The 23,008-nt window shown below is 61.7% G+C and overlaps 2 protein-coding genes and 1 long non-coding RNA gene across 5 annotated transcripts in view; all 3 read left to right on the top strand.

Annotated features, from left to right (window-relative positions):
* Window positions 1–14,702, top strand: part of KCNH4 (potassium voltage-gated channel subfamily H member 4) — a 41,732-nt gene extending 27,030 nt beyond the window's left edge. Inside the window, exons 10-16 of one of the 2 annotated variants that reach the window (XM_075911330.2) lie at window positions 1,212–1,461; window positions 1,975–2,189; window positions 7,001–7,039; window positions 7,496–7,845; window positions 9,961–10,109; window positions 10,658–10,734; window positions 12,167–14,702. In XM_075911330.2, coding sequence (XP_075767445.2) covers window positions 1,212–1,461; window positions 1,975–2,189; window positions 7,001–7,039; window positions 7,496–7,845; window positions 9,961–10,109; window positions 10,658–10,734; window positions 12,167–12,754 — 1,668 coding nt within the window. In that variant the 3' untranslated portion in view covers window positions 12,755–14,702. The remainder of the gene's footprint in view (window positions 1–1,211; window positions 1,462–1,974; window positions 2,190–7,000; window positions 7,040–7,495; window positions 7,846–9,960; window positions 10,110–10,657; window positions 10,735–12,166) is intronic. The other variant, XM_075911331.2, reaches the window with a different exon arrangement.
* Window positions 3,031–5,972, top strand: LOC112544125 (uncharacterized). The gene is made up of 3 exons (XR_003087448.3): window positions 3,031–4,745; window positions 4,869–4,980; window positions 5,756–5,972. It is a non-coding gene; the product is annotated as an uncharacterized LOC112544125 (long non-coding RNA).
* A 4,283-nt stretch (window positions 14,703–18,985) lies between the features above and the next one.
* Window positions 18,986–23,008, top strand: part of RAB5C (RAB5C, member RAS oncogene family) — a 32,536-nt gene continuing 28,513 nt past the window's right edge. Inside the window, exon 1 of one of the 2 annotated variants that reach the window (XM_075911723.2) lies at window positions 18,986–19,143. The gene's annotated coding sequence lies outside the window, so the exon portion shown is untranslated. Of the gene's footprint in view, window positions 19,144–22,411; window positions 22,476–23,008 lie in introns of those variants that run through there. The other variant, XM_075911724.2, reaches the window with a different exon arrangement.

The raw sequence follows: 23,008 nt of genomic DNA, 5'->3' as shown, positions 1-23,008 counted from the left end.
GGGCTCCTGTTGTCCCCGGGGGGCTCAGTTCTTCCAGGCGGGTCTGACCATTCCTGGAACAGCGCCTCAGATGTGGCTTGGCACCTCCCCAAGCCCATTGTCAGCCAAGTACGTCTTGGTGGGCCAATCCGCTTGACTAGCCGTTCCCAGCCGTGGCGGCTAGCTGTTCTGCCGGCACGACTCCCGGAGCTAACAGAGCCAGTCCTCAGAGCTCTACATGCGCCCATGGTGCGTGTCCCCCAACAGTGTAACCGTAACCAGCAAACCGTGAGCTGTAGCGCATGTCTACACCGGGGAATTATTTCAAAAAAATGAAATTCGAAATAACTCCCGAAATAACAATAGCATTCGCCTGGGGAGCGCGGGGTGGTGGGTTCGAGTCCCTCCGTCCACCCTGGGACCGGCCGGACAGCCAACACAGGCAGCCCCAGGGATGGAGTTGGCTCCTGCTTTAGGAAGGCGGGATAAGGGGCCTGCTGAAGAATTGAATGAGTGTGGACGCGCTCCCTCGACTCCGAGCCCCAGGAAGCGCCGGGGAGCAAATACTTCGAATGACTCTGCGGGGTAGTTATTTCGAAATAGCTGCCGCGGCGCATCCACACGCCCGCTATTTTGAAATCAGCGTGATTCCCTGAGGAAAGCAGCAGGACGGATTTCGAAATAACAGGCTGGGTAGGGAGGACGCGCTGCTTATTATTTTGAACCGAGGAGGGTTATTTCGAAATAACTCCCCCCGTGTGGGCCAGGGGGAATACGCAGACTGCTCGCTTGGTTACAGGAGTCAGGGCCAGGATGCCTCAGACCCCTTGGGTTAGGGGGTCCATCCCCCCCTCAGCTTAGGCTCTTTCCTTCATGTTTCCCCGCCAGCAACTGACCCTTCCCCCGAGACCTGGTTCATCTCGGCCTCCCTCCCTTTGTCTCTCCCCCGGGAAGAGCCTTGTTATGTGGTCAGGCTGCGCCTAGCTGTCTGGGCCAATCCACACGTGGGTGAGTCAGTGGGAATCGCACCTCACAGCGCAGGGGGACCCCGGGTTACAGAGCAGGCAGCCCCCCACTGTGTCACAAGGGACATCGTGTTCATCCGGTAACGTCCCCGCCAGCCTGGCCAGGCCGGTGTTGCTGGGCAGGGCGGTGACGCTCCGCACGGCGCTGGGACGGCGCGGCTCTGTCTGCCGTGGCGATGCTGACTCCCTCCCGCCGCTCCCCCCCAGCTGCTGCGCGACTTCCCCGACGAGCTGCGGGCCGACATCGCCATGCACCTCAACAAGGACATCCTGCAGCTGCCGCTCTTCGAGAGGGCCAGCCGGGGCTGCCTGCGCGCCCTCTCCCTGCACATCAAGACCTCCTTCTGCGCCCCCGGCGAGTACCTGCTGCGCCAGGGCGACGCCCTGCAGGCCAACTACTTCGTCTGCTCCGGCTCCCTCGAGGTCCTCAAGGACAACATGGTGCTGGCCATCCTGGGTAAGGCCGTGCCCCGGGCCGGCTCCCGGGCAGCGAGCGCCTGAGGCGCGGGGGCCTCGCTGGGCAGCGGGCGGTAGTTGCTCCCCGGTGCCCATCCCCTGCACCCAGCTCAGACAGCGGCTGCGGAGACGGGCCCTCCAGACTGCGCCTCGCACCGTGACGGGAGCTGGCAAAGCCCTACCCTTGGGTTCAGGGTCTCGGATACGTCCTGAGGGGGCCCCGCGGCTGGTCCAAGCCACTGCTGGGCTGGGGGCGGCCCCCCGCATGGACGCAGGCCTCTCTTGGGGGGCAGTCCAGCTTGTCATCTCCCCCAAAGGGCTCTCCCTGGGGAGCAAGACGCCCGGCTGCCCCACTCCCAGCTGGGTCTAAGAAAGGGCTCTGGAGCCTGGATTCCATTCCCGGCTGGAAGAGGGCCAGGCTCTGTGCCTCAGGTTCCCCTCTGGGCAGTGAACCCTCTGAGGCCTGGCCAGGGAGCCCCTCGTCCGGCTTATCCCCCTCTCCTGACGCCCGCAGGCAAAGGGGACCTGATTGGGGCCGACCTGCCCGGCAAGGACCAGGTGATCAAAACCAACGCGGACGTCAAGGCGCTGACCTACTGCGACCTGCAGTACCTCAGCCTGCGCGGCCTCTTTGAGGTGCTGGAGCTGTACCCCGAGTACTCCAGCAAGTTCCTGGCCGATATCCACCAGGACCTCACCTTCAACCTGCGGGAGGGCAGCGACATCGAGGTGGGTGCACGCCGGTCCCGGAGCCGCCCCCTGCCCACGCCCCGGCCCCGGGGGATGCACAGGGCTTGCAGAGGGCGTTCGGGTCCCCTCAGCCCCAAGGGCTGGGCTGGTGAGGTGAGACAGCAGCTCCAAGTCGCTCCTGCAGCCGGGAGCACTCGGCGCCCTGACCTCGGCGCCCTGGCCCCGGCCGTTTGGCCCTGCTGCGGGCAGGATCGGTGGCTGGGCGGGGAGGGGACTGTAGTGACTGCTGTGCACGAGTGCTAACACCAGGGGCCTCGTGCGAGGGGACACCCCGTCACACCCTCCCTGCCACACTGCTCAAAGGCAGTTTGGACTCCCCATTCCTGCCGGCCGGAGAAGGGCGGCGCGTCGGCCGAGTGTGTCGCGTCCCTAGCAGGCTCCGTTGCCCCATCCGTGCCGGTGAGGGCTGGGAAACCACAGGGTGTGGTGGGCCCACTCGCCCGCCCGGGGGCCGCCTGCCCAGGCCTCGCCAGGGGTCAGTGGCAGCCCAGCCGGTGTGCTACTGTAACCCACACACCTGGGCTATGTCTACACTCGCGGCTTCTTGTGCGAGTAATATGCAAATGAGGCTAAGCGTGGAATGTGTCTGAGCCTCATTTGCATACCTAATGAGCAACCCTTTTTTCAGAAGAGGCTCTTGCGCAAGAAGGAACGTCTACACTGCCCCTTCTTGCGCACGAAAACCCCTCTTGCGCAAGGCCGTTACACCTAGTACTTTCCAGGAAGAATGGCCTTGCACAAGAGGGTTTTCGTGCACAAGAAGGGGCAGTGTAGACACTCCTTCTTGCGCAAGAGCCTCTTCTGAAAAAAATGGTGGCTCATTAGGTATGCAAATGAGGCTCGGCGATATTCCATGCTTAGCCTCATTTGCATATTACTTGCGCAAGAAGCTGCGCGTGTAGACAGCGCCCTAGTGTGGTTACTGAGTACTGCAAGTGGCACCAAATCACAGCAACGGTTAAGATCAAGAGACCTCTACAGCACGGGCTGCGAGCCAGCTGGCTTTTAGCTCAGAGGGCAGAGGCGCCTATAGTCAGCTCCTGAGGTCTCAGGTTCAAATCCACCTTGGTGGTGGTTACACTGCACCACGTAACGTCAGACGTAACCCACAGCCAGTTAGGAAGCGGCACCGGCCTGGGATTGGCTGAGCCCCATGCTCGGATCTCACCCGGCTGTTACGCGTGGCAGCTGTAAGGGGTGCCGTGTAGCCCCCAGGCGCATGGCACCCCTTACAACTGCCATCAGGCACCCCCCATAGGTTGGCCCCCCTGGGCAGCTGCCCGGCTAGCCCCCCCTTAATCCGGCCCTGGCAGTGGGCACTGTCTTGTCTTGTGGAGTCGCCGAGAGTCCCAGGGCCAGAGCTTCGTGTCAGGATGAATCCTGCCTGGCAAACAGAACATTAACGAGTCCGCACTGTTGGGGGGGAGGGGCAGGCATTTGCTGGTGCCCGACTCTGAGAGCCGAGCCTGGAACTTAGCCAGTGCCGTCCAGGGGCACCCCAGGGCCGGAGGGTTCGTCGTTCCGCTGACTCCCTCGGTCAGGCGGGACCGTTCCGCTTCAGAAGGAACCGCTCGTTGCTCAGCCGCCCGGAATAGAGACTTGCTGTGAGCCAGCGTTGGGGAGAGCTCGGGGTGTTTTGCCCGTCTGGCTCTGTGTAGGTCCCCGGTGCGCCCGTCCAGCTCCGCGTATGTTCCCGGCGCACCCTGCTGGAAAATCCCCCCAGGCCCGGAATGGAATAGAACTCGGTGGGAAATTCCCCTCTGGGCCCTAAAAACCTTTAAAAAAAACCCATCTCCGAGTTATCGGTAAGCGGAGATACTTGTAAAACACCAAGCCCCCTGTTTGCGTAGGACCCACCAAAACTAAGTGCCGGCTGCGCCCTCTGCTGGTTAGCCTGCAAAGTGCAGCTTCACAGCTGGGCAGCCCCTCCCTCCGTAACAGTGGCACAAAGAAGTGAACGTGCAGCCGACGGGCCCAGCGCCGTCGGGTCTCATGAAGTCTGGCGGGGGGAGACAGGTTTTGCCTGCAGACCAGTTGGGTTTGCTCCGGGTTCGGCAGCGCTGACCCCTCCCGAGCGGCTGCTCTGCGGGTTCGGCCTGAGCTGGCTTGCAGGATCAGATGTTTCCGTGAGGTTTCAGGTCACCAGGGCCAGAAAGTAGCGTCCTTCCTGCTGTGGCCTGACCCTGCAGCACTGCGATTTGCGGCTCGGCGTCTGGCCCATAATGAAAATAGGGAGAACAATGGAACGAAGGGGGTAACTGGGTTTTCAGGAAGTAAAACCCGGTTGAGATTGACAGACAAATGCCATGCGGGGCCCATCCCCCCGAGGCTCCTTCCATTTGGTGGGGCCGCATCTGGCACTTCTGACATCACCGTCACCTCCATGGCGATGCCTTGTGATGTCACTTGCTCTGGATTATGACATCAGCAAGAAGGTAGATGCGCCAACCCCCCTCCTCCCCTGGGAGCATCTTCCAAGCCAGCTGGTGGCAGGTACCAAGCGTAGGAACAGCTTCGCTGATTGGCTGAAACTCGGTACCAGCTTCCTCCCGCTGCTCCCTGCCGAGGCCCTGCGTCTCTGGGCCAGCCCGGCCCAGGCTGTCTGCTCTGCCGGCCGCGGCTCGGTGCCAATTGTGACGGGTGGTTTTTGTCCACTAGGACCTGGAGCGAGACCAGCCGCTCATTTCGCATAGGCCGCTGAACAGCCGGCGGATGGTAACGTGCTTCGGTCGCTACCGACCCAGGCTGCATTCCAAGCAGTGACCTCGAGGTGAAGGGCTGTGTGACCCATTCCCGACCCCCCCAAGCTGTCCCTCCACCCACCCCGCCGGAGTGGTCCTTGGCGTGTGACGGATTCCCAGCCTCCCTTGCCAGCCCCTGCTCCTTGCTCAGCCCCTGTAGGTTTAGTCGTGAAGCACCCAAAAATCTCTGTTTCCACAGTCCTCTCGGAGCGACCCTCTGGGCACAGGATGGTAGGCGCTGCCTGCGATCCGGCCTCACCACTGGCTGGATGCCCAGTGGGCCCCATAGGGCTGGTGGGGCAAGGGGGAGAGCCCGAGTTTGGGGGCAGGGCCAGAAACCCACAGCAGCAAAGGCACCTGCTGCCAGGTATCGTTCCTCCTGGCACGAAACCAGCAGTGGGGCTAGGCACTGCTTTGGGCTGAGGTGGGGCTGGAGCGGTAACAGGCCTCGTGGAATTGGAGAGAGGGGTAGGCGGTGCCCCCTCGTGCCAGACCCTGTGCACCAGGCCGCTTCCTTCCCCCGCCCCCATGTGTCCTATTTCCGCTCTCAAGTGCAGGCTCGGAGCAGTGTTCCTTCTAATTTTTTCCTTCCGTGTGCAGAATAAATGTTATGTGCGCTGGGGCATGTGGGGGAGGTGCACCACCCTAGAAACACACGCTGCCGGCTCTGGGCGCTCTGCTCACCAGCAGGGTGGCATTTGAATCTCTCCTGGGTGGCTGCCCGAGTGCTCAGCTTACAGGGAACGCTGGCTGTGAGGTGTCGCTGCCCCAGTGGCTTTTATTTCGCCCCCTTTCCCCCATCAGCCTTCCAGCACCGTGCATGGCCGTGGGGCATGTGGCCTCATGGAGCTGGTACAACTTACCCAGTGGTGAAATTCACAAGCCAGCTCGGCTCGGGCACAGCTGTCTCCTCTGCCCTGCTCCAGCATCCGGCCGAGCTCCAGCCAGGAGGGGTGTCTCTTGGGTGCCGCTGCGCCCTCTGCAGATGCTGGTTTGGTTCAAACGCTGGACCAAACCCTCCCCCCACAGCTTTGCAGAATAGCCTCCGAGCCCCCCGCTCTGGGGCGAAGACGCAGGGAACTGGGCCGCTGCTCTCTGAGATGGGAGCCAAGCAACCGGAAGCCCAGGCCAGAGTGGAAGAGTCTTTCTGGACACCCAACGGGCTGGCTGGAGATGGCATGTTACCCCGGCCCCACTTCCGAGAGGCCTCCTTTTGGCAGCCCCTGAGGGCCAGGAGAGCTGGAGCCGTGGAGTGCAAGAGGAGAACTTTCCCCACTCGCCCCAGCGCCGGCCCAAGGCCAAGAATCCGATGTTCATTGGTCCCCCTGTCCGGCTAGAACAAGGGTGACCAACCCATTAAACGAAGAGAGCCGAAACGGCGGCGGAAAAAATGCAAAGAGCCGCCCCAGAATTGTTGAGCAAAAAAAGAAAAAGAGGACGCTGCCCCTTTAAAAACCACTGGCAGGTTTTAGGCCACGTCGGACTCCCGTCGGCCGCCACCATCTTGAGGACGCCATTTCTAGGGGTGCATGGGGCAGCTTCGCAAGCCACGGGGGGTGGGGAGGAGGCTTCACGAGCCGCACTTTCAGATGTGAAGAGCCGCATGGGCTAGAACCACGGAGCTCCCCGTATCACAGGCTGTTGGGCCTCCTCTTCCCCGGGCGCGGGCTGTGCCGGTGAGCCGGCCCCGTGCCGCGGTTGCTGTTGTGCCTTGCAGACCCTCGGCGACTGTCCTTTCGAGAGGCCGGGCGGGGCGGCAGAGGGCGGTGTTCGGTCAGGGAAGGCACGGAGCAGTCGGATCCTGGGCACAGGCGGCCGGGCACTGACATAGAGCTCTGGGCGATCCCCCGGCACCTGTGGGCAACCCGCTCCCTGCCTGTTCCCGCTGGGGATCGGCTCCTGTCGACGCAGCATGACCCCCCCGCGCGTGTTCGCTCGGCACCTTCCGCTGCTCCCCCATCTGGGGGCTGCTCCTGGGGGCTGGCCGGAGCCCGGGGCCTGGGTCGGAATGGAGCGACGCTGACCGGCCTTTCTCTGCTTGGTTTCCAGGGGCTCCTGCGATTTCCCAGGTCCCCTCGATTATCCCAGGTAGGTTGGCTTGGACCAGGCTGGGGGGCTGGGCTGGCCACTGCCTGGACCCCCCCCCCCCCCGAGTTCACTCTGTGCCGGGGGCTCATTTGAAACACTCTCCCTCCCCCACCCCCACCCGACGTGCGGGGCCAGCGGCCGCTCGCCCCAGCGACTCCCCGGCTCTCGGGGCCTTTGGGAACAGGAGGCTGCCAGGCTCTGCGGGTGTCCAGCTGCCCTCACGGCCCGGCGCTGGGCAGGGGAGGGGGCCAAGGCGCGGCAGCTCCCCCGGCTCTGCCTGCAGTCGCTGGGCTCCCTGGGGACCCTCGGAGTAGGGAGCCTGCGTCCTTCCTCCCCCTGCCCCGCTGGCCTGGCTGAGCGATGTCGGGGGGGGGGGGGTTGTCCTGCCCCCTGAGCCAGCGCCACGTGCGGGAGCTCCCTTGCCTTTGGCCCCCAGCTCCCTCCCTCTGCCTGCAGCCTCACCCGGAGAGCGGCGCCAGCCCCGAGAAGCCCCTCCCCTCCATCCTGGAGGACGCCGAGGCTCCCGATGACTTCTTCCACCCCTCGCCCACCAGCCTGACTCACCACAAGCTGCTGCTGCCCACCCTGCACAGCCCCGTGCGGGGCGGCTCCCTCAGCAGCCTGCTGGGTGACGAGCTGCGCCAGTTCTCGGCCCTGCGCCGCACCTGCCGCTCCCCCGCCCGCTGCAGCCGGGGCAGGAGCCCCTCTCCGCAGTGTCCAAGAGAGGGCGAGAGCAACGGCCACAGGCCAACCAAGCTCCTGATCCCCTCCCTGCACGCCTACGGCCCCCCAGATCTGAGCCCCAGGTAAGGCCGGGCAGCCCCACCATCTTGGAACGCCACGGCTGAGGGCCGAGCCCCCAAACCGGCGTGCGAGGGTTTGCGTGCGTGCCTCGCCACCTGCTCGCACCCCTGTGCAGGTTGGCGGGGTGAATGCATTCGCACGTCGGCGGGGTTGCATACATTCGCACGTGCGCACGTTGCCGGGGTTGCATGCATTCGCGCATGTGCACGTTGGCGGGGTGAACACATTTGCACGTGTGTGTGCATGCTGGTGGGGTAGCATGCATTCGCACGTGCGCACGTTGGCGGGGTTGCATGCATTTGTGCCTGTGCACATTGGCGGGGTGAACACATTTGCACGTGTGTGTGTATGCTGGCGGGGTAGCATGCATTCGCACGTGCGCACGTTGGCGGGGTTGCATGCATTTGTGCCTGTGCACATTGGCGGGGTGAACACATTTGCACGTGTGTGTGCATGCTGGCGGGGTAGCATGCATTCGCACGTGCGCACACTGGCAGAGTTGCATGCATTCGCGCACGTATGCACACATGTTAGAAAGACAGCAGCCCGAGCGTGTTCCCTCTTTCGCACACACATTCCCGCCTGCCCCTCTCTTCCCAGTTCATCTCACGGTAATTGCCCATCACCTGCAGCTCTGGCTGGCCGCAGCGAACTCCCCACAGGTTCAGGGGCATGTTGCCTGTGAGAGTTTGGCCCCGGTGTTTGAAAACGTACACGCACACACGCACATGCTCTGGGCTGCTGCTCTGCCAGAGCCAGCCTGCTGGATTCCCTGGGCGTCCCACCTCCTGCACCCAGCGCGTCGCTGCCCCGGGGGCTCAGGCTCCCACCAAAGCAGGAGGCCGCGGCCTGCCCTCCCCGCGGGGGCTCCCGACCGTCGCTGTGGTGCTGCCGAATGGCCGGTATCGCTGGCGTTCCGTGGGGGGGGGCAGGGAGGGTGATGGTTTGAGGGGGGGCTGGTCAGCGCAGGGCTGGGCCCAGGTGGGACGAGCGGCAGGCCCCATCCACCCGCCCCTGCAGGACGCGGCGCCTGCCATGCAACACTGGGGAGATGCAGGCGGTTTAGGGGGATTCCAGCTGCTTGGGCCGGCAGATCCCGGCGTGAGAGCCCTGGCAGCCAAATACTCCAGTTACTGCCTGCAGACGTGAGGCAAGCACCCCACACCCCAGCGTGTCCGTGCCGGGTGCCTACGCCTCTGCCCACCCAGCCCTGGCCGCCCTGCCGGTGCTGCCAGCCTGGGGGATGGGCGGTAAGTGCCACGGGGTGGGGGTAGGGCTGGCTCCATGGGGCCATCTGCCTGGATCAAGGCTGAGACCCATTGGCTCATTTCACTTTCACCAGCAGCTGCCGTCCTCTGCTCAGGTGGCTGCGTTGCAATCCTTGGGCGTTGCCCCGTAGGAGCCAGTGAGCCCAGGGCGCGAGGGAGGGTCTGGAGCTCAGCTCGGTCGCCCAGGGCGCGAGGGAGGGTCTGGAGCTCAGCTCGGTCGCCCAGGGCGCGAGGGAGGGTCTGGAACTCAGCTCGGTCGCCCAGGGCGCGAGGGAGGGTCTGGAGCCCAGCTCGGTCGCCCAGGGTGCGAGGGAGGGTCTGGTGCCCAGCTCCATCACCCAGGGCACGAGGGAGGGTCTGGAACCCAGCTCAGTCGCCCAGGGCACGAGGGAGGGTCTGGAGCCCAGCTCGGTCACCCAGGGCACGAGGGAGGGTCTGGAGCTCAGCTCGGTCGCCCAGGGCGCGAGGGAGGGTCTGGAGCTCAGCTCAGTCGCCCAGGGCGCGAGGGAGGGTCTGGAGCCCAGCTCGGTCGCCCAGGGCGCGAGGGAGGGTCTGGAGCCCAGCTCGGTCGCCCAGAGCGCGAGGGAGGGTCTGGAGCCCAGCTCGGTCGCCCAGAGCGCGAGGGAGGGTCTGGAGCCCAGCTCGGTCGCCCAGGGCGCGAGGGAGGGTCTGGAGCCCAGCTCGGTCGCCCAGGGCGCGAGGGAGGGTCTGGAGCCCAGCTCGGTCGCCCAGGGCATGAATTTGCCCCATGCCTAAGAGGCAGAGGGGCCGCTTAGCGATGCCCATGATGCTGCCCCAGCTGGTCCTATGGGGAGGACCCTTCCCTGGCCATAACCCCCCCTCCCTTAGGGTCGTTGACGGGATCGAGGACGATGGCGGGATGTCGGAGACGCAAACGTTCCATTTCAACGTGGAGCCGCCCCCGCCGAGCTCCGTCGTGGACTCGCCGACGTCCGGTAACCGCCTGCTGCCCCACCCGGCGCCGTCCAGGCCACGCGGTGCGCTCCGTCCGGGAGAGCAGCTGTTTCCTCTGGGCCCGGGGGAGCGTTAGTCGCAGGGTTTGCCTGGTTTCCTCTCCCCTACAGCCGGACTCCTGGGTCCGGTCCTGGTTCTGACTCACCGTGTGCCCTTGGGCATGTTCCTGGCCGGCCTCCGGAGAGACGTTCAGTCCTGCCTGCAGGAGCCTCCTGGGTGCCGGCGCTTTGTGGTTATGGTGCCCGTCGGGATGAGCAGCGGCTCGTTCAGCTCCACCACCTGCCAGCCTGGCCTGAGCGGCCCCGGGAGGAGGCTGCGCAGCAGGGGCGGGAGCAGCTGACACCCTCTCCCCCAGCTGGAAGCCCCCGTGTCTGAGTGTTCCGGGCATGGGCCCAGGATGAGGCCCGGCGAGGGAGGGGCTACGTCCAAAGGGGGCAGCTGGTCCCGCGAGGGGCAGGTGACGATGTGGGGTTCACTCAGGCTTTGCCCCCGGCCCGTTGTCCTGCCAGGGCCCCCGAGTCCCTGTGGGTCGGGGTCGACAGTCCCTGAGCCGGGTCTGGGTTCTTTGCAGGGACTGACCAGGCCAGCCCAGCCTTAGGCACGGAAGCGGATGAGATCAAGCAGAACGTCAGGAGACTGAACCAAGAGGTAGGGCCTGGGGCCAGGGGGCGGGAGAGGCGGGCGCTGCCGGGCTGGGTCTCCCGGGCTTCGCAGGCGCTCAGACCGCTGCAGCACCCACGGGCCCGGTTTGCTCCCTCCTGCAAAGAGCTCCCGGCACGTGGCTGCCGGGGGCGTTCTGCAGGGCGGGGGGATGTGCCCCACCCCCAGCGCGGAGCCCGCGCCGGCTCAGGCAGCCCTGGCTGCTCCGCGGCTCCCGCTGACTCAGGCGATCCGGGTTGACAATTCGCCCACTCTGTCTGGGTGACAATTTCATAGCAACAAAGGCAGCTCTGGGAACAGCCCCGCCTCCGCGCCCGCCTCCCCCGGGCTGCGTGCTGGGGGTAGGGTCCGTTGCCCTTGGGGGCAGGCTGCCAGGGCTCTCTGGATATTGAGCAAGGCAGCTTGGCCGGGTGAGCAGCGAGACGTGAAGCTGCTGCAGGGACTGGCCGGTTTCCTGCCGTAAGCGACAGCAGCTCCAGGGTCCTGTTGGGACTCGAGCGCCCTTAACCAGCCCCGATCTCGGGCTCTGCATCTCCATGGGCAGCCCCGGCATGACCTCTCCTGCGGCCCAGGCCTTTGCTTGCCTTGTGCGGACCCTCACAGACTAGCCCAGTAAAACCAGTGGGGCTGGGTCCCCTCGGCCTTGGATCCTGGCCTGTCAGCCTGCCTGCTGCTGTGTCTTGGCCCCCTGGGTTTTCCTCTCCTCCCCTCCGTAGCCAGCGCTCGTGGTAAACAGCGGCCCCCAGGAGAGCCAGGGCGGGTATGCTGGGCTGCTGCGATTCGCCGGGGGAGTTGTTAGCATCCTGAATCCAGCAGGAGGTTAAACCTGCCATCCCTGCAGAGAAGGAAGAGCGGTGGCCACTACCTGGTTTTTATAGGCCCTATAAAAACAAAAGGTCTGCTGCTGCTTCTGCTTCTCATGCCTTTCCGCAGCAGCCAGTAACCCCCCTTTCCTGGGGGGTGTTGCCAATGAGGCTGGTGAACAAAAGACAATGAGCAAGTTGGGACACGAGCCCGGGGCTGTCCAAGGTGGGGGTGACTAAATGGCTGCCTGTGGTAAAAGAGCCCCAGTGGGCAGGCAGGTGTTACATAGGCTGCTGTGTCCGGGTGCATGTCATAATCTTGAGACACCCCCCTCCCAGTCACCCACCGCCAGCCCTCTCCTGATCCACACTCCTCTGGCTGCAGATCCAGGAGCAGCCGGATCCCAAGGGGGTATCCCTGCCCCGTGCTCCCAGAATCCTTTGCTTCTCCGGTGGAAGCGAGGCGCCAGGCAGCAGGAAGGGGTGCACGGCCACTCTTGGGAAGCAAAGGCTGCCGGTGCGGGGAGCTGCTGAGCCCTGGGCCGTGTGGGAGCAGGGCAGGGTGCCGCGTCCTTGGGGCGCTGTCCTCAGAATTTGTTGCCTTCGTTTGTTTCCAGCTCATTCACCTCAACCAGGAAGTTTCCCACCTCAGCCGGGAGCTGCAGCGGACGATGCACCTGCTCCGGAGCCAGCTGCTGCACGCCCCGGTCTTGGCCTGCCCCTACGGCCTCCCCGTGCTGTCCTCCCCGCCCCCGAAACCCAGCAGCGGGAGCGAGCAGCCGCCCAGACTGCCCCCGGCAGCAGGGCCGCCTCTTCTGCCTTCGGCTGCCGCCGCCATCGCAGGGCCGCTGCCGCCATGGCCGGGGGACGCCGGAGCTTGTCCCGGCACCACCTCCGCCAGGGCCAGCCCCCGGGAGCCAGAAGGACTCCGCGCTCACAGAGACTCCCCCTGCACGCCCTCCAGCCCCGTGTGCCATTACCACCTGCCCTGGGCGGCCATGGACGGAGCCCTCCTCTCGCCGACACAGGCGGCCCTGCACTGCGGGCTGACGCCCAGCCTCCCCTACTCGCTCGCAGGCTCCCCAGTCCTGTGTCCCCTCCCCTCGCCCCCCGCCGGCCCCAGCCCCGCCTTCCCCCACTGCCCCGCTCAGAGCCATCCCGGGCCGCTCCTCCGTTGCAGATCAGACTCGGAAAGCTTCCGCTGACACCCCCACCGTCGGCTCACCCCTGCCCAGAGCCGCACCCCTGCCTCCTGTCTGGCTCGCCCTCCGGGTGTGGCGCCCGCCTGGCTCCGGCTGGGCACCGGGGCAAGCGAAACGGATGGAGCGCTCGGAGGCCACCCCCGTTCTGCCAGCAGCAACTTTCCTCTGCAGGAGGAATCACAAGAGATAGGAATTGCGGGGAGGAGTGAAGGAGAGCCCCCCCCCGGGCTCTTCCAGGACACTTTCCGCTCCAGCTGTCAACCCAACTGCCCGCAGACTGCAGAGCCGCGGCCTTTTCTACAAAATGACGCTTTTTACGTTTGCGACGAGCAGTTTGTTCCGAGAGCCGTAGAACGCCCAGGACTACCGTGAGCACAAGGCCATCCGCTGTCCCCCAGCCCAGCCCCACTGGCGCCCCACAGGCCTGGAGCGCCCCCCCCCCCCCAGCGAGGTACCTCTCTGCTCCCCTGGTGGGAGCTGTCTCCCCAGTCTTCTGCTCCCATCTCCAGTACGAATTGGCACGAATTCAACACGGGGCGGGCGGTGGGGCTGGAGCTGGGGGCCGAGTGGGTCGGGCTGGAAGGGCTCTGGTGTAATTGATGGGAGGAAAAGCTGCATGAAACACACAATGCTGGAAACCAGCTGGGCTGATTCTAGGGCCACTTGGAAACCGGGGCCGGTAGGGCCGTCCAGCTTCTCGCCGATCCGCCCCGGACTCCAGGGAAGCCTCAGGGGCAGTGGTGGACTGGGCTGGACTCGGTAGCGCCTGGTGCCCGTCCGGGAATCCCCACCCCCAGGCTGTCGGCCGCTTTGTTCCTGGCGCCGTAGGGCTCAGTTTCGAGGCGCTGCAAGTCGGGGGGTCCAGACTGTGCTGTGCCAAGGCTACGTGTCCCAACATGCAAGTGTAACCCCCTGCGCGGGGGGGCCAGGTGCCCCTGCCCTCCCCGGGGGGGGGGGGTGATTGCTGCAACTCCAGGGACGGAGCCCAAGCTCCAGGGGCCCGGTTCAGTCCTGGGGGTGGCCGGCCAGGCCCTCTGGCTGGAGGGGAGCTGGAGCAGTGCATTCTGGGAGCTGTGCAGCTCCAGGAGCACCCCCTTTGTGTGTGAATGACCCAGCTCAGCCTAGCTCCCCACCTGTCCAGCTCACGCAGCCGTCCCCAGTGCTGGGCCTGTGTCACCCTACGTCTTTTCCGGCACAGCCCTGCCTGGCCGCCTCGGCGACTGGGAATTCTCCGCCCTGGCCGCCTCTGGGCTGTTCCTAGCAAGTGCCTGTGTGGCACATCCCAGCCTGCCTCCTCCCCACGAGACCTTGGCTGTGCTCGCCACAACCGGCAGTCTCTTCTGACCTCAGTGCGAGGGAGGGGGCTGGGTGGGTGGGGAAGCCCCTTTGTGCTCAGGATTAGGATGCAGGGGAAGCCCTATAAGGGTTGGTTGCTGTCCAGGGACCCTGTGCTGAGCTCTAGCAGCTGGTCCGAGAGAGAGCCATGCCAGCCTGCCTCTTCGGGCTGGGCCTGCAGGGGCTAGGCTGGGCCACAAGGTGGTGAGCCTGGACTCAGCCACGGCGGGCAGAGTTAAGGGGACCGTGGCCAAGCAGACACCTCCTTGGGACCACACAGAGACAGACAGAGACAGACAGACAGACAGAGCTGGGCTGCTACCAGCCACTGTTCTCCCTGAGCCCAGAGGCACCCGGACTCCAGCAGTCGCCCGTCACTGCCCTCCCCGCCCCTACCCGCCTGCTGCGGTGCCTGGCTCCGGGGCTCTGCTCCCTGCTGGGAACTTCAGTGATTCTCCGGCGTTTTGTTCCGTTTTATATTTGGTCCCTTCCACAGATGAATCCTCCCCGCATCTGCCACCAGCATGTGCCACCACTGCCCAGCCCCACCCCGGCCACCCCCTCCATGGTGCTGCAGAGACACAACATGAAATAAAAGCTCTATTTTTACAGCCACTGCCTCCTGCTGCTTTTGGGGAGGGGCAGTGTTGTGCCCCTGCTGCTTGGTACGTGGTACGGTCAATGGCTAGCACAGAAGGGGTTGGAGAGATGGGGGGGAGGGACAACTCAGTCTGATTCCCAAAATACCTGGCACCCCAAAGCACCTTGCTGAAAGGTCCCCCCCCACCTGGGGCTCCATCTGCTCAGAGCCCTTTGCTGCTGCTTTCTGGGATCCTGGGGACCAGTTCAGGCCTTGCCCCTTCCCCCACCCACTTGCCATCACAGCCACTTGCTGTAAGACAATGTAAGATTGTCAGTGTTCGTGCGGAAATACTACGCTGCTCCCGTTCGGGCAAAAGCCCTCGTGTGTAAATGCTTTTGCGCAAGAGGGCCAGTGTAGACAACGCGGTATTGTTGTGCGGATAAAAGCCCCGATGGCGAAAATGGCGATCGGGGCTTTCTTGCACAAAACTGCGTCTAAAGTGCTTTTGCACAAAAGCACCTGTGCCAATCTAGATGCTCTTTTCCGCAAATGCTTTTAACGGAAAAACTTTTCCGCTAAAAGCATTTGCGGAAAATCATGCCAGTCTAGACGTAGCCGTGTTGTCAGAGGTGCTGTGCCAGCCAGCTACCCTCCCTGGAACAGGGCAATTAACTGGTGGCGCCTTTTCCTGGCAAGCCAGCCTGACTCACGGGCACCAGTCCCCACCTGTCCTAGGCTGCTGGGGCTCAGCCGTGGATAGATTGGCCAACCCAGTTTTCTGGCCTAGAGGGGAGTGTGCGTTTCCCCTGCCCCACTGGCTCAGTGGCCCAGCCTGCTCTCCAGCCCGGCATGGGGGGCAGTGGGGTTTATGCTGACAGGCAGCGCCTCCTGTGGCCTTGTCCGCCCTGTGCTCTGCAGCTCTCTACATGCTCCTGGGGGCTTACCCAGCCCGGCTCACTGACTGCGCCCCTTGACTCTGGCAGCTTGGACCCTGTGAGGGGGGGAGGTTTCTCTCCCTGCTCTGCCCCAGCCAAACAGGCTAGCCACACAGGCTGGCCCGTGAAAAATCTCCCTTGGGCCAGAGCTCCCAGGGCTCCCAGGTCTCTGCGAGCAACAAACATCGCTGCTGGCAACACAGGGCGGCCTCTCGGCTCCCTCCCCTAACGAGCCCTCGGGGTGGGTTGCATCACCTGCTCTCCTAAGCTGGGGCTGCCGTGTGACTGCAGGCTGCTGGGCCACACCAAGGGCAGGTCGCTGATCCCATCCTCCGACCCAGCCCACAGTCCCCATTGCTCCATGTGCTTTCCAAGCTGCGGCAGGGCCGGCATTGGGCTGAGTCACAGCAGCTCCCGATGTAACAGACTAGGACCCAGCCTGAACACCCGTAAAGATCCTACAGCCAAGTAGGGCGGAGCCAGCCCATAGCTCTGCCTGCCAAATTTCCTCTTCCTTTTACCAGGTCCCTGTCCTGGCAACCTGTCAGGCCCTGGGTAGCTACAGCTGCCACTTCTGCCCTTTGAACCCCAGAGCCCTCATCTCCAGGGCATGGCACAGGACTACGCTCTGCTCTCCCGCCCATCAGGCACTGCTGCAGAAACGCCAGGGGCTGCTGTCCGTGAGGACACCCCTACTCGGGGGAATTCCCCTCCGCTGCACCACGGTGATGTTCACGTGTCTTCAGCCCCTTTCTTTCCAATGCTCATTGGCTGCTCTGCACACCCGCCGCTGAAATGCAGCCAGCTCTGGGCGGTTGCATATGTGTCAGAGGCAGGCCTGAACCCAGGATCTTCTGCTGCCCAGCACAGCCCTCTCCTGCTAGTGCCAGCCTCTGGGAGCTACAGCCCCGCTGGGATGTTGGAGGCAGAACCCTCTCCTAAGCCCTGAGCCACGGCCTGGGTTTGTGGAGGGGCCCTGCCAGCGCGCCGAGGCTGAATCGTGTAGCTGGCATGGGTCAGGTCTAGGGTTGTCAGATGGTTGAAACAAAAATACAGAACAAGCCGCCCCCTGCCAAAAAAAAAAAAAACACCGAGAAAAAATTCTGTTGAAGGAAAAAAAAAAGGGGGGGGGGGAGCCAAAGAGGTTGAGAAAAAAAAAAAAAAGACTCCAAGGCCATTTTGTGCCAGCAGCCTTGCAGAACCTGGGGCTGGGGTCAGGGAGCTGGGGTGTTGGGAGCCAGGGGGGGCTTGAGGAGGGAGGCAAGTTGCTTCTCAGTTTAAATCTCTGTGGTGATCACAGGGATGGGGCACTGCTAGGGGTTACCAGGTAGTCATTAACAAAAAAACTGGACACGCTTCATAGGAGGAGGGGAGGGAGAAGGACCAGCCAGGCGGGGAGCGGTACTGACTGGGAAGGGTGGGGGGCCTGGAAACAGCTAACGGGGGGGGGCAACGGGGCTGGCAGGGGGAAGATGGGGGGGCCAACGGGAAGCAGGGCTGGTCGTGGGGGGGGGGAGGTTGGGCGGTACGGAGCTGGCCGCGGAATATCAGGGGAGGGGGACTGACCGGGAGGAAGGGGGGGCGGGAGCTGCGAGGCTGGCCGGGAGGAAGGGGGGGGCCAGGAGGAAGGGGGGTGGGAAGCACAGCTGGGGAGGGGTCGGGAGCCGTGGGGCTGGCTGGGAGGGAAGCAGAGTTGGTGGGGGCGGGGGTGCAGCGGCGCAGGAAGAAGAACAGGCCAGTGGGAAGCAGAGCTGGGGGGCGGTGCAGGGGGGCTGGCCGGGGAAGATCAGGAGGGGAAGTGGGGGAGGACTGGCCGGCTGGGAAGGGGAGGGGTGAGCAAATCGGCCGGCGGGAGCGGGACTGACCCGGGCACTTGCAGATCCTGGGGCGCTGCCTGTCCCGCGCAGGCTCCCGGCAACGCACGAGCAAGGAGGAGGCTTCCCCCACTCAACCAACGGAGGGCTCTCTGCGGCAATGGTGGCCCCGCTTCCCAACTAGGACGCCCAGCCGCTCCCCCCGCCCTTGCCAGGCTTCTGTCCGGTGCGCAGCCGGAAAAATCAGACAATACCGGACATTGCACGTGTCCAGTATTGTCTGATTTGTTTTACCGGACAGAGCGAGCAAATACCGGACTGTCCGGTACAATACCGGACACCTGGCAATCCTAGTCATGTTGGTGGCTGGACTTGGGCAGTTTGCAGCCTCCTGGGTAAGAGGGGATGGGGGCAGCAGAACAGCCTAAAACCAATATACCAGTCCAGCTGTCCTCAGGGCAGCTCCAGCCGTGGGCACGGGACTGACCGTGTGCAGCAGGGCAGGCTGCGTCCCAAAGCAGACCCGTGGGCCAATGCCTCCACCTCTGTCTCCTCCAGGCCAAGCGCCCCCCAGCAGGCTTGGGTGGCCCAGCACCCCTCCCTATCACACCCAGCTCTGGGGTGGCACAGATGATCCCAGCTATCCCAGGGAGCTCCCTGCTGCCACCAGGGGGAAGTCCTGCTGGCCCCCCCCCCCCACCCAGGCAACAGAGTCTTCCTCCTGCTCTCCCTCCCCCCACCTCGCCCCAGGCTCCTCCCTCTGCCCCAGGCTCCACCCCCTCCGTTCTCATCCCCCCCCCCCCCCCCCCCCACAGGCTCCTCCCTCTGTCTCTGGCTCCTCCTCCCTCCCCCCACCTCGCCCCAGGCTCCTCCCTCTGCCCCAGGCTCCACCACCTCCGTTCTCATCCCCCCTCGCTCCCCCCCCCCCCGCTACAGGCTCCTCCCTCTGTCCCTGGCTCCTCCTCCCTCCCCCCACCTCGCCCCAGGCTCCTCCCTCTGCCCCAGGCTCAACCCCACCCGCAGGCTCCACCCCCTCCATTCTCATTCCCCCCCCCCAGGCTCCTCCCTCTGCCCCAGGCTCCACCCCCTCCGTTCTCATTCCCCCGCCCCAGGCTCCTCTCTCTGCCCCAGGCTCCACCCCCTCCGTTCTCATCCCCCCTCGCCCCCCCCACTACAGGCTCCTCCCTCTGTCCCTGGCTCCTCCTCCAGGGAGCACCGAGCCCCCGCCCCAGGCTCCACCCACGCCCCCAGGCTCCTCCCCCTGCCCATCCCCGTTCCAGGCTCCTCCCTCTGCCCCAGGCTCCTCCCCCTCACCCTACCACCGCCCAGGCTTCTCCCTCCGCTTCCCCCACCCACTTCAAGCTCCGCCCCCTTCCAGGCTCCTCCCCCTGTTTCTTCCCTGCGCACCAAGCTGCGCCCACCGCCCCAGGCGGCACCCTCCCACCTCGAGGCCTACAACTCCCATCGGCCCCCGCGAGTGCGTCACGTGGACCGCCCCGCCGCGCTACGCCCCACTTCCGGCAGCGCAGAGAAGGGCGGGGCTGGGAGGGGCGGGGAGGGAGGAGTGGGCAGGGCTTCGGTGATTGGCGGACGCCGCTGCCTCTGACCCCGCCCGACCGGAGCGGAAGGGGTGGGCGGACCCGGAAACGGAGCAGCTGAAAGGCGGAAGTGGAGGCCGCAGCCTGAGAGCCAGCTGGGGCGGGGGAGAGAGGCGACCCCGGCGCGGTGAGTGGGGCCTGTTCGGAGCGGGGCGTCCTGGGGCGGGGGCTCGGTGCTGCGTGTCCTGCTCCCTGGAGCCGGGGCGGGGGCGCAGTCGGGCGGGGAGGGGCCTCAGGGGGGTGTCCTGCCCTTTGGAGCCGGGGGGCAGAGAGGCCTTGTGGGTGGGGGGCGCCCTGAGGGGTGGGTGGGGGGGGGCGCCCTGTGGTGGGTGCCTTGTGGGTGGGGGGGGCCCTGAGGTGGGGGGGGCCCTGTGGTGGGTGCCTTGTGGGTGGGGGGGGCCCGGTGGGGGGTGCCTTGCTTCCTGGGACCAGGGGGTGATCTGGCAAGGAGGCACTGGGCTGGGGGGACTCTGTCCTTGTCTCACATGCTCCCCCTCTTTATTCTTTGCTCTATACGTAAGGTTGTGTTCGGGGGGGGGGGTGTCTTTTTAAGGGAGCTTTGCCCAGCCACTCTTCAGGGGTCAGCAGAGATCAGCCCTGGCCACACGGTACTGGGCAGTGTTGCCTGTATGCTGGGCACTTGGGTAGCTGCTCAGAGTCAAGTGCTGGCCAGCCAGCTGACTAGCAGAGCTACTGCAGCTAGTATTTTTGTCTGTGTTCTATTGGTAGTGCACCTTTGCACATATCTCAGTGTGCGCAAAACTTATTCTGTATGTGGTTGGGGAAAAAATCTACACCTGGATGGACTGGATTAGAGGGAATGTTGGTATGGAGTAGTTATTCCCTTGGTAACTTGGCTGGGTTCCTTGTTACTTGGCATGTGTGTGTAAATGGGCCTGGAAGCAGCTGAGATCCTGGGCTGTTTACAGGGGTAACCTTCCCTGTTTCCCTGAACACCTGAGACCAGTTTAGGTGGCTGGTGAGAAGTGGGATTAATCTATTGCCCTGTCTTGGATGAGACTCTGTAATCTTGCCCACATTTCTCCCCCCCCCCCCCCATGCATGCACATAAAGCATACCAAGAATGGCATTTGCTGGTAACTCACTTATTACATGAGTAGAAAAGAGAAGCAAACTCATCTCCCCCCTGCCCCTGGTCATTAATTCTATTGCTTCCCTGGTTATGAACAGTCAATTTCCTAGTAACTTCCCCTTCCCCTGGCTTGTATTGTCACTTGGTAAATGTATGACAATTCATGATTCACTTTGACCCAGCAAACAGACCTCTCTCTCTTGCCCACAATTAGGATCTGGATAACTGGATTGGTTGACTGGGTAATGGTGGCTTTTGTTGCCATAATCACCCTAGCTTTCTGGGCACTGGACAGGTCTAATGGCTGTGGCATAGTGTTTCCAAGGGTTAGGCTTTCTATTGTCAAATGTAGGTGTACAAGTTGACCATAATATTATGGCTTTATGGTAGTTAGTGCTATTGAGCAGAAAGTTTAAGGCAGAGAATTGTCAAAACTATGTCTTTGAGAAGTCACCTAGTCTGGACTGAGCTGAGCACTGGTGTGTGAGGTGGGGAGACTTCAACTTCCAATCCCAACTCGGACATAAGCTTGTAATGTGAGCCTTGGAGGAAGGTGTCTTATCTTCTGACATGGGCATGGTATTTGGCTCCAAAGACTGGGGGCTTGTTGCCTAATGTGAAACAATGGAAGTGCAAGGAATAAAGGATGTAACTAAAGAAAAGATGGTGTCTTAAAATAGATTCCTCTAGTTAAGACTCTTGAATAAAAGTGCAAATTTCCCATACAGAGATTTCACTTAGGTCATATGCATGCTTCTATAAAACTAACCTTCTCACTCCCTTCTTGATAGGGCCTGTATGGTAGCGCACTTACTGTGGAAGTGTGCAAGATTTTTCAGAGGCACAGAATTCAGGTGCTATCCAACCAAAATGTATGATCCTTATGGACATCAGAGCAATAATATTTACTACTACTTATAATTAGTTTACTTCCTGATTTTAAAAGCAGCATACTTAGAAGCTGCTCACTTAATTTCCCAGTTGGAGTACGGGGATATGGCTCTTCAGGTTTGACTCATAAGGGCTGCCTGAGTTACTAGTTAATAGTTTCTTTATATGTAGGGGAATACCATGCTGTGTCAGGCTTTCTGAATGACCGCCACAATAGCCAGCTGTAACTGTTCTGGTTATTTAAGTGCCATTGTACTGTTTTGTATAGACAAAGTAATTGATTTCTCCTAACTTCTATGACTTGTAGCAAAGGTTAGAGCACTTCTGCTTTTTTTTTTTTTAAGAGCTTGGATTTCTTAGAAAATATCTTGTGGAAATAAACTGCCCAGGGATTTAGGAAACAGGAGCCCAAAGTTAGTTGCCAAAGGGATCCAATATTTGTGTCTTTTTTTTTTATTTTAAGAGTTTCAAGTATCTAGTGGACTTAAGACCCCCAACTTCAATCTCTCATTTCAGAAAGGGGGGGGGGGGATAGAAATGGTCAGAGCTGGTGTTTACAAATTGAATATGTATCAAGTTGAAGGTGGACTTAACACATTTAGAGGTAATACTGCAGTTAAATTGCATGACAGTGGGATCAAATGTAGACCTCATAAATATGCTAAACTGTAACAAATTCAAAGCTGAATGGAGTAGGGATGTAATAGCATAGTTGATTAACCTATAAGCTTTTGCTTATTGGCTAATGCTGTCCACTACATGCATTTCCCTGCCTGTCAGTAAGTGTTTGCTTTAAAAAAAAAAAAAAAGACTGGCTAGCAGCCTGTCTCCGTCCTGGTTTGTGATGGGTCCAGGACCTACCCCTGCCATGGTTCTACATCTAAAGTGTATTAGGAGCTGGGTGGGCAGGCAGCCATCTCTGTTTTGGCTCGCACCAGCTCAGAATGCCTAGAATGGAGTACAATTAGGTTTTACTTGCACTTAAAAGGTAACTTTTACTTAAGGGTAAAGGAGCAGTGGTCCTGACAGGTCATTAGTGATATTGCCTCACTAAGGAAACTGGACACTGAAGGTGTGTCTTGGTATGAGAAACAGCAACTAAGTTTTCCAGCCTTTTTATAACTTCTCAATGAAATCAGCGGTGTTAAAGTCAACACTGTCTGGTTTGGGATCTTACTGGCAGCATTGATATTATGTTGGCTCACCTCTAACATCTTGTGCTTTTGTAAATGGCAATTTGAGACAAATCAAGGTTGAAGTTAAAATGTATAAAGGAAAGAAGAGAGATTACGCTGGGACATCATGTTTTAAGGCTGTTCCGTGTGAAACATGCTGCTTGTATATTCTTGGCTTTCTGTTGACAGAGTTCAAAATAATTGAATGCCCTGCTTGTACTAGATCAAATTGGCAGAAGAGACAATGTATCAGAACCTTGGTGCCAAGCTGAGACAACTCCTGACCTCTTCCTGTTTGAGGTAATTGAACTCCAAACTCTTAATCTCCAAGGCCAAGAGCTGAGGGGCCTGTTAGTCTTCATGGACTAACAGGGACTGCTTCCGTTCCTGTGCCTTTGTCCTCCACTCTAGCTCATATCTTTGAAACTTCCTGTTCATAGGCCCATTAACTCCTTGGCTGCTTCTCTTAACCACACTCTGGGTTGCTCTTATACTTGGAGCTTGTAACTGGTGCTCTGGGTGGCCAGAAGTAGAAGCAGCCATGATGAATGTGGAATTCTGAGAACAATGCATGTAGTCTGCAGCTCTGAACCAGGGATCGGCTACACACCGTGACTGAGTGACCCAGAACGGCAGTGTTGAGAAATAACTTGACATTTATGGGTCGCTGAGTAGCTTGCTTCATTCCGAATGGTTGAAGTAATCCTGTTTGGAATCTTGCCCTACATCTTCAACTAATGTGATCTTCCTGAATCGTACGTCTAAAGGATCTAGATGTTCATGGTACAGGCAGTCCCTGGGTTACGTACAAGATAGGGACTGTAGGCTTGTTC

This window comes from Pelodiscus sinensis, chromosome 29 (genome assembly GCF_052426305.1).
Source record: "Pelodiscus sinensis isolate ZL-2025 chromosome 29, ASM5242630v1, whole genome shotgun sequence".
Classification (NCBI taxonomy): Eukaryota; Metazoa; Chordata; order Testudines; family Trionychidae; genus Pelodiscus; species Pelodiscus sinensis.
The sequence above is the reverse complement of the archived record's forward strand: the minus strand, read 5'-3'. Positions and strand labels throughout refer to the sequence as shown.